Here is a 10,494-nt window from a genome sequence, read left to right on the forward strand (position 1 = left end):
ACTATGTAGATCATGTTTATATAAGTATTTTTTTTAGAATATTAAAAAAATATTTATTACGTAAATAAAAATAAAAAATAAAATTTTTATTTTTATTTTTTTTAAACTTATTTTTCAAAACGCGACACATTTTAAAATATCACGTTTAATTAAAAACGAAAATAAAATACTTTTTAAATCTCAGGGACCAAATGGCAATATAATATAAATTTAGGGAAATTTTCTTTTATAAACTAAACTATAGGGGTGTACATGGTCCCGAGTTGGGTTGGGTTAGGTTAGGTTGAGGGATTTTTTTGACTCAACTCTCGGGTGGGTTGGATTGGTAACCCAACCCAACTCTTTATCTTCGGGTTGGGTTGTCGAGTTGTCAAGTTTATTTTAAAGTTTTATTTATCCACAATTTATAATTATTCCGATACAATCTTAGATAAAATATATTAAAAGCTCACAAACTGATCACATAAAAAAATCAATAAAAAATAACAAGTGAAAATGATAACATATTAACCTAGTTCAACATTGTCATATAAAATGAAAGACAGTTAAGTACGACATTTCTTGGGAATTAGTTAAAATAAATCATAAATTCAACACAAATGATTAATTTAAAAATGTGGTATATAATAAAAATATAAATATTAATAATATAAAAAAAATTAATAATGTATATAAAAAAAAATACTAATAATATAAAAATAAAACAAAATTAAACAAAATAATAATAATAAAAAAAATAAAATAAATCATTAAATTCAATAAACATATTAATAATTAAATAAAAAAATTAAATTGTTGTATATACGAGGGGAGATATTACTGTCGACTCTATTAATAATAAATTTTTTTAATATAATTTATATATTTTTATTTGGCTCAGGTCAATCCGAAAGTTTTATCTATGAACTCAAAATTGAATGGACACCGTTTAAATTCAATCTTACCAAAAATACCAACCCAATCCAACCCAACCTAACAAAGTTTTATCTAAGAACTCGAAATCGAACCGACACAGTTCGGGTTCAGATAAATGAACCCAATCTTACTCAGAATGCCAACCCAATCCAACCCAACCTAACCTTTTCGGGTTGGGTTGGTCCATGTTGTCGGATTGAATGAACCCAATCTTACCCAAAATGCCAACCCAATCCAACTTAACCTAACCTTTTGGGTTGAAAAGTTTTATCTATGAAGTCGAAATCGAACCGACACAGTTCGAGTTCAGATAAATGAACCCAATCTTACCCAGAATGCCAACCCAATCCTACCCAGAATGCCAACCCAATCCAACCCAACCTAACCCTTTCGGGTTGGGTTGGACACCTAACCCTTTCGGGTTGGGTTGGTCCATATTGTCGGATTGAATGAACCCAATCTTACCCAAAATGTCAACCCAATCCAACTTAACCTAATCCTTTCGGGTTGAAAAGTTTTATCTATGAACTCGAAATCAAACTGATACCGTTCGGGTTCAGATAATGAACCCAATCTTACCCAAAATGTCAATCCAATCCAACTCAACCTAACCCTTTCGGGTTGGATTGGTCCATGTTGTCCGATTGAATGAACCCAATTTTACCCAAAATGCCAACTCAATCCAACCCAACCAGTACTAAAGTACGAGCAATTTACTCGGTATAAATTAAATATTATAACAACCTTCTATATTTTGTTTTTATTGTTCCAGAATTTATTATTCTTCCTTAAAACGAAACGAAGAACAGGTTGAGACGCTACAAGTCCCGATGATTTCCGACGCCATAAGAGATGAATTCAACATAATCGAAAAGGAACCAAAATCAAGGCATAGCCATGGACACAATCCAGCACAGAACCGTGAGCGTCAATGGCATAAACATGCACGTAGCCGAGAAGGGTGAAGGTCCCATTGTGCTGTTCATCCATGGCTTCCCAGAGCTTTGGTACACATGGCGCCATCAGATTTTGGCCTTGAGTTCACTCGGTTATCGCGCTGTGGCGCCGGATCTTCGCGGTTATGGCGATTCTGATTCCCCTGATTCGATTTCTAGCTACTCCATTATGCATATTATTGGGGATCTTGTTGCTCTTGTTGAGAGTCTTGGAGTTAAGCAGGTTTTTGTTGTGGCGCATGATTGGGGCGCGATTATCGCTTGGTCTTTGTGTTCGTTCCGCGCTGATATTGTGAAGGCTTTTGTGTGTCTGAGTGTGCCGTTTAGACCTAGGAATCCGATGATGAAGCCTGTTGAGACATTTAGGAAGGTTTTTGGCGATGATTACTATATCTGCAGATTCCAGGTTAGGTTCTTTGATTTCTTTTGGAAATTTTCATAATACTTAGGGTTTTGAGAGTGCTTTTTCTGTGGTAATTATTCACTTTTGTGTTCATGAACGCCATCGTTTGAGCTTTTGCTGGTTTTGTTCATGTTGTGGAAGAGTTGAACTATGGTTTTTACCTGTTGCAAATAGTTAAACAGTTGCCTAATAGAATTGATCATGGATGAGTGTTACAAGATCTCATACTCTGAAATCCATATCTGAAATTCATGCTTATATTGATCTGTGTGCAACATTTTTTGTTCATCTTAATCTGTGTCTGAGTGGTTTTAGCATGAGTTTTCGAATAAGATAGGAATTGTTTTTGGAACCTTTTGTAGTGTTTGGTTGAATAATGGAAAGAGATTTTGAAATTTGCAAGAACACCTAGAACAGCTGAAGAATTTAACTACTACTTTCAAAATTTCTGGTTCAAAATGCTACTTGGAAGAGTCGAGAATTGTAACGGCCCGGCCCAAGTCCACTGCTACTAGATATTGTCTTCTCTGAGCTTTTTCTTTTGGTTTTTAAAACGTGTTTGTCAGGGAGAGTTTCCACACCCTTATAAAGAATACTTCATTCTCCTCCCCAACCATTGTGGGATCTCACAATCCACCCTCGTGCAGTGTCCTCATTGGCACTCGTTCCTTTCTCCCATCGATGTGGGACCCTCCAATCCACCCACTTCGGGACTCAGCGTCCTTGCTAGCACACCGTCTCGTGTCCACCCCTCTTTGGGGCTTAGCCTCCTTGTTGGCACATCGCCCGGTGTCTGGCTCTGATACCATTTGTAATAACTCAAGTCCACTGCTAGTAGATATTGTTCTCTTTGGGTTTTTCCTTTCAGTTTTTAAAACGTGTTTGATAGGGAGTGGCTTTCACACCCTTATAAAGAATGTTTAGTTGCTGGCACACCGTCTCGTGTCCACCCCGCTTTGGGGCTCAGCCTCCTTGTTGGCACATCGCCCAGTGTCTGGCTCTGATACCATTAGTCCACCGCTAGCAAATATTGTCCTCTTTGGGTTTTTCCTTTCGGTTTTTAAAACGCGTCTGCTAGGGAGTGGTTTCCACACCCTTATAAAGAATGCTTCGTTCTCATCTCCAACTGATGTGATATCTCACAAGAATGCACCGAAGTGCTTTGTGAGAAATCTCTTAGCTCAAGAACTTGACTAAAAGCACTTTGTGAAAGACTCTTGTGGTGGTTTCGCCATAGTGGGCCTGTGATGTCCCACATTGGTTGGGGAGGAGAACAAATCACCCTTTATAAGGGTGTGGAAACCTTCCCCTAGCATACGCGTTTTAAAGCCTTGAGGGGAAGCCCGAGAGGAAAGCCCAAAGAGAACAATATCTGCTAGCGGTGGATCTGGGTCGTTACAAATGGCATCAGAGCCAGTCACCGGACGATGTGCCGGCCTTCTCGCTGTTCCCCGAAGGGGGGTAGACACGAGGCGGTGTGCCAATAAGGACGCTGGGTCCCAAAGGGGGGTGGATTGTGATGTCCCACATTGGTTGGGGAGGAGAACAAATCACCCTTTTATAAGGGTGTGGAAACCTTCCCCTAGCAGACGCGTTTTAAAGCCTTGAGGGGAAGCCCGAGAGGGAAAGCCCAAAGAAGACAATATCTACTAGCGGTGGATCTGGGTCGTTACAGGGCCAATTCATATTGGTGTGTTTTTTGCTTTGGAATAGAACTATGAAACAACTATACTTGAACAGGATCTGTGTGTTTGAGTTCTAAATAGAGCAATCAAACTTAAGATGTTTGTTCTTTTTTGTTCTTTTGGCTTATAGAATCCGGGAGGGATTGAAGAAGAGATGGCCGAGGTGGGTGCGAAAGCGAAAGCAGTGTTACAAAGCATATTGACAACAAGAAGCCCAGGTCCTCTCATTTTGCCCCCCAAAGGAGAAGCCTTCAAACCCAGGCCTGGATCCCCTCCTCCCTTGCCGTCTTGGCTCTCAGAACAAGATCTTTCTTACGTTGCCTCCAAATATGAGCAGAAGGGCTTCACTGGACCACTGAACTATTACAGATCAATGGACTTGTAAGTCACCAACTACAAAACTCTTGATTTAACATTCATTATTGTCTTTTTATCTTTCACTCTGGTCTCACTCTGGCTTCACTGGACGAAGCCCGCTGCTAGTAGATATTGTTCTCTTTGGGTTTTTCTTTTGGGCTTTCCTTTGAGGTTTTTAAAATGTATCTACTAGGGAGAGGTTTACACACCCTTATAAGGAATGCTTCGTTCTCCTCCCCAATCGAGGTAAGATCTCACAATTTACCCCCTTTGGGGGCTTAGTGTCCTCGTTGGCACTTGTTCCATTCTCCAATTGATGTGGGACCCTCCAATCTACCTCCCTTTGGAGCCCAGTGTCCTTACAGGCACACTGCCTTGTGTCCACCTCCTTTAGAGCTTAGTCTCCTGGCTGACACATCGCTCCGTGTCTGGCTTTGTTACCATTTGTAACCGCTGTAACCGCCCAAGCCCACTGCTAACAAATATTGTCTGCTTTCTCTTTCTGGCTTCCCCTCAAGATTTTTAAAACACGTCTACTAGACAGAGGTTTCCACACTCTTATAAAGAATGCTTCGCTCTCCTCAATCGAGGTAGGATCTCACAATCTACTTCCCTTGGGAGCCCAGCGTCCTCGCTGGCACTTGTTCTATTCTCCAATTGATGTGAGACCCCCCAATCTACCTCCCTTCGGAGCCCAGTGTCCTTACAGGCACACTGCCTCGTATCCACCCCCCTTCAGGGCTTAGCCTCCTCGCTGACACATTGCTCAGTGTCTGGCTCTATTACCATTTGTAACAGCCAAAGCCCACTGCTAGCAGATATTGTCCACTTTCTCTTTCTGGCTTCGCTCAAGATTTTTAAAACACGTCTACTAGGGAGAGGTTTCCACACCCTTATAAAGAATGCTTCGTTCTCCTCCCCAATCAAGGTAGGATCTCACAATCCACCTCCCTTAGGGACCTAACATCCTCGCTGGCACTTGTTCTATTCTCCAATTGATGTGGGACCCCCAATCTACCTCTCTTCGGAGCCCAGTGTCCTTACAGGCACACTGCCTCGTGTCCACCCCTTTCAGGGCTTAGCCTCCTCGCTGACACATTGCTCAGTGTCTTGTTCTGTTACCATTTGTAATAGCTGTAACAGCCCAAGCCCACTACTAGCAGATATTGTCTGCTTTCTCTTTCTGGCTTCCCCTCAAGATTTTTAAAACACGTCTACTAGGGAGAGGTTTCCACACTCTTATAAAGAATGTTTTGATCTCCTCTCCAACCGATGTAGGATCTCACAAAATCTAACCAAAAGTCATGCGCGTTCTTGCCTTCAATCTTTCTACCGTTCATCTAACACCCCATTGGCAAGACAGCTCTAACATCTCATACATTGTACTAACGAAACCGTACTCGTGTCGTAAGTAACAGACTGATTTTTATTTGTAGAAACTGGGAGCTAACAGCCCCATGGACAGGGATGGAAGTGAAAGTGCCAGTGAAATACATAGTTGGAGATGCTGACATTGTGTATACAACACCGGGAGTTAAGGAGTATGTCAATGGCGGAGGCTTCAAGAAGAATGTGCCATTTCTACAAGAAGTTGTGATAATGGAGGGAGTTGCGCATTTTCTCAACCAGGAGAAGCCTGAAGAGATAAACACTCACATCCTTAACTTCATCAAAAAATTCTAGTTTCATTCAACAAAACACAGTGCTTGTTTCTTTGTATGTTTGAGAATCACATATTTCGTTTGCGGTACGAAAGTCGAATGAAAAGTATCATTTTTTCGTGAACTTTAGGTATTAAGGAAATTTCTTTTCGATTAAGGGTATTTTTGGAATATTATCATAAGTTCAAAAGTATTTTTTAAATAAATTACTCAGTTTCTCTTCAAAACTAATGATAAGGGTATTTTTTGTGAGATCTAATATCGATTGGGGAAGAGAACGAGGATGTTGGACCCAGAGTGGATTGTGAGATTAGTCGGTTGGGGAGGAGAGAGTCGGTAGGGGAGGAGAACGAAACCTTCCTTATAAGGGTGTGGAAACCTTCCTCTTTTAAAATCTTGAATGAAATTTCGAAAGTGAAAGCTGAATTGGATGTTGGCTCCTTCCTTCCTTTTGCTCAAAGGGTTGGAGGGAGATAGTGCATCAAGTTGTTCGGAAGGGCCAACTTGATCCTCTTCTCCAGGGATCCCAGATGAGGAAACCCTAAGAGAGCTGCCGACTCCAACTACCGTCCATGTACGATCCATACTAGATCTGACCAACTGCCCATCCTATCTCCTCTGTACTGCCCATCCTATCTCCTCTGTGTTATCCTTCCTTTTGCCGAATGTTGGCTCCTTCCTTCCTTTTGCTCAAAGGGTTGGAGGGAGATAGTGCATCAAGTTGTTCGGAAGGGCCAACTTGATCCTCTTCTCCAGGGATCCCAGATGAGGAAACCCTAAGAGAGCCGCCGACTCCAACTACCGTCCATGTACGATCCATACTAGATCTGACCAACTGCCCATCCTATCTCCTCTGTGTTATCCTTCCTTTTGCCGAATGTTGGCTCCTTCCTTCCTTTTGCTCAAAGGGTTGGAGGGAGATAGTGCATCAAGTTGTTCGGAAGGGCCAACTTGATCCTCTTCTCCAGGGATCCCAGATGAGGAAACCCTAAGAGAGCCGCCGACTCCAACTACCGTCCATGTACGATCCATACTAGATCTGACCAACTGCCCATCCTATCTCCTCTGTGTTATCCTTCCTTTTGCCGAATTTCGCTCAAAGGGTTGAAGGGAGATAGTGCATCAAGTTGTTCGGAAGGGCCAACTTGATCCTCTTCTCCAGGGATCCCAGATGAGGAAACCCTAAGAGAGCCGCCGACTCCAACTACCGTCCATGTACGATCCATACTAGATCTGACCAACTGCCCATCCTATCTCCTCTGTGTTATCCTTCCTTTTGCCGAATTTCGCTCAAAGGGTTGAAGGGAGATAATGCATCAAGTCGTTCGCAAGGGCCAACTTGATCCTTTTCTTCAGGGATCCCAGATGAGGGAATCCTACGAGAGCCTCCGACTCTAACTACCGTCCATGTACGATCCATACTAGATCTGACTAACTGCCCATCCTACCTCCTCTATGTTCTTGACAGCCCATCTCTACCGTCCATGTTAGATCCATACTATATCTGACCAACTGCCCAAGGCCAACTTGATCCTCTTCTCCAGGGATCCCAGATGAGGGAATCCTACGAGAGCCTCCGACTCCAACTACCGTCCATGTACGATCCATACTAGATCTGACTAACTGCCCATCCTACCTCCTCTGTGTTATCCTTCCTTTTGCCGAATTTCGCTCAAAGGGTTGAAGGGAGATAATGCATCAAGTCGTTCGCAAGGGCCAACTTGATCCTTTTCTTCAGGGATCCCAGATGAGGGAATCCTACGAGAGCCTCCGACTCTAACTACCGTCCATGTACGATCCATACTAGATCTGACTAACTGCCCATCCTACCTCCTCTATGTTCTTGACAGCCCATCTCTACCGTCCATGTTAGATCCATACTAGATCTAACCAACTGTCCATCCTACCTCCTCTACGTTTTTGACAGCCCATCTTTGTCTTAGTAGAGTCTTTCATTTAAAACGTTTAGGTTGAGATAAAATTATATTTTTATTAATTTAGTTTTATTTGTATATATATATATATATATATAATAAAAAAAACAATATTTTTTGTTTTAATTATTATTAAAAGTGCTATAAAAGTTTATTTATTTACCTAATAGAAATTAAAAATAAAATAAGAAAATATGATCCTTATATCAAATTTAAATATCATTTTTTAATTAGAAAATAAGAGATTATATCTTTGAAAATACGATAATATGATAAAATTAAAATATTAAATATTTAAAAAAAATAAGAAAATGATTTGTAATTACAAAAAAATCAATAAAATTTTGAAATCACACAAAACAATTTTTTTTTATAAGAGTTTTAAAGTGAAATTAAATCAAAATTATAATTTTTTTAAAAAAATTTAAAATAGATTTTAGTTTATTTAATAAACTTGTAAAAAAAAAAAAATTAATATCAAACGAAAAAAATGGTAGTTTATGTGAAGTTAATAAAGAGAATTAATTTTAAAATTTTGGATTTTTTTTTTCCTTTTTATAAATTTCCTTTCTTGTCGGCCAATCAAATCCTTTTATTTAATTAGTTAAAAAAAATTGATTTTAGGAAAATATATTTTCAGCTTCAATTATTTTTGGAAACTTTTTTTTAAGCCCATTTACCTCTCTATATAAGAGGAGAAGTCATACAAGTCCAAACACATATAACACATCCTCGGTTTATTATCAAGAAAACGTATCTTCAAATATTCGTTCCCCGACGTCACTCTGATCAAACCTTGTAACGCCCATCTCGACAATAGCAAAGAGATCGACGACAGACAAATCTTCGTTTCCAAACAAATGTCTCTCGATCAAACCTTGTAACGTCCATCTCGACGATAGCAAAGAGATCGACGACAGACAAATCTTCGTTTCCAAACAAATGTCTCTCGATCAAACATTGTAACGCCCATCTCGACGATAGCAAAGAGACCAACAACAAGACAAATCGTAAGAATATTGTTCTTGTTTTTTTTTTTTTNTTTTTTGTCTTTCATTCTTTAAACCTTTGACCTAAATTTTGTTTTTTATTCTGTCATGTTTTTATGTTTTTTAATTTCAAAATAATAATTAGAACCATTAAAAAAATAACAGTTTAAAAACTAAATATTTAAAATAAATAAATAACTATATTTAAAATACAAATATTTTTTATTAATTATTTTATATTAAAATGTTTTTTTTTTCTAATTTTTTTATCTGTCTTTTCTTTAACAGATTTTTTAAAATATATTGATTTTTTTTTTTTTTTTAATTTTAAAAATTTTGATATTTGAAGTTAATTTTTGGCTTTCAAACTTTTATCCAAATATTCAAATTAATATTTAATATGATAATGTATATTAAATATAAAAAAGAATATATTGATTGTATTTCATAAATTAAATGTTAAAATAAATAAAATATAGAATATTTTAAATTAGGATAAAATAATAAAATATATATTTTTTCTAAATATAGTACATCTCTCTATTTTTTAAAAAATTTAAATTCTTTATTTATTTGTTATATTGTATTGATTTTAATTATTTTTTAAGATAATAAAATTAAATATAAAATTTTCATAATTAAATATTAAATATAACTTTTATAAATATAATTATTGTTTTTATTTATTTTTTATTTGCTATATTTGATTTTTTTTATTTCGATTTATATTATATTTTTTTACAGGGGAAAAATAATAAAAAAATGAATACAGAGCTACCAGAGAGTATTATTGAAATTATAATCTCCAAAGTTACGAATGTCAATTGTTCGGTGTTAAGGCTGGTTTGTAAAGAATGGAACGACATAGTTATTTCAAAATTCTTTCCAAACACTTTTTTGGTTTGTACTCGACAGCTTAGAGTCCCTCGACCTTTAGGTGCACGAATGGAGTACGATTTTAGTATGCGTTGCATAGAGTTCGATCAGAAGTATCGTCAAGGTATGAAAACTGTTGCTTCGTTTCGATTTGGTTCTTCTGATTGTCCCGTTGCCGTAATTGCAAATTCATGCCAAGGGTTATTATGTATGGTCAATGGAAGCAGATGTTTTAATACTTATATTAGCATTCTAAATCCCATGACGAGTGAGTGCATGAATCTTCCCGGATATGAACAAGAATGTTATTGGTATGGATTTGGGTTCAGCCCGAACCTCAAACAGTATAAAGTAGCGAGAATTTCTGAGAGCAATGTTGAGATTTTTATTTTGGGAAAAAGTAGCGAATGGAGACAGGTTGACTATCTGCCTTTTCATGTTGAAAAAGATGGGGTTTACTTCGACGGAGGACTTTATTGGATTGGCACGAGTGGAAAGAAAAAAAGGTTATGTCGTTTGGACATTGAACATGAAAAATTTGACATAATTGATGTTCCAAAATTAGTTGACTCTGTCACGATTGGCGTTTTTAACGGCAGTCTCTACGCCAGTATTATGGAGATAGAACAACCTTTTAAGATTGAGGTGTGGATGATGCAAAGCTATGGAGAAGAGAATAGCGGATGGACGTTAGGATTTGTGATTGATCGATCAAAGA

At 38.0% G+C, this 10,494-nt stretch overlaps 1 protein-coding gene across 1 annotated transcript; it reads left to right on the top strand.

Moving 5' to 3' along the window:
* The first annotated feature begins 1,697 nt into the window (after positions 1 to 1,697).
* Positions 1,698 to 6,101, top strand: LOC111779960 (epoxide hydrolase A-like). The gene is made up of 3 exons (XM_023660183.1): positions 1,698 to 2,277; positions 4,090 to 4,340; positions 5,753 to 6,101. The coding sequence occupies exons 1-3, from the start codon at positions 1,813 to 1,815 to the stop codon at positions 5,997 to 5,999; spliced, it is 963 nt and encodes a 320-aa protein (XP_023515951.1). The 5' UTR covers positions 1,698 to 1,812; the 3' UTR covers positions 6,000 to 6,101.
* The last annotated feature ends 4,393 nt before the right edge of the window (positions 6,102 to 10,494 follow it).

The sequence above is a fragment of the Cucurbita pepo genome, chromosome LG18 (genome assembly GCF_002806865.2).
Source record: "Cucurbita pepo subsp. pepo cultivar mu-cu-16 chromosome LG18, ASM280686v2, whole genome shotgun sequence".
NCBI classification, from domain to species: Eukaryota; Viridiplantae; Streptophyta; class Magnoliopsida; order Cucurbitales; family Cucurbitaceae; genus Cucurbita; species Cucurbita pepo.

Bases quoted from the DNA above. Each gene is read 5' to 3' on its own strand.
- LOC111779960 (XM_023660183.1), top strand. From the start codon at position 1,813: ATGGACACAATCCAGCACAGAACCGTGAGCGTCAATGGCATAAACATG. The intron at 2,278-4,089 runs GTTAGGTTCTTT...TTTGGCTTATAG, and splicing joins ACTATATCTGCAGATTCCAG to AATCCGGGAGGGATTGAAGA. The intron at 4,341-5,752 runs GTAAGTCACCAA...TTTTATTTGTAG, and splicing joins TATTACAGATCAATGGACTT to AAACTGGGAGCTAACAGCCC.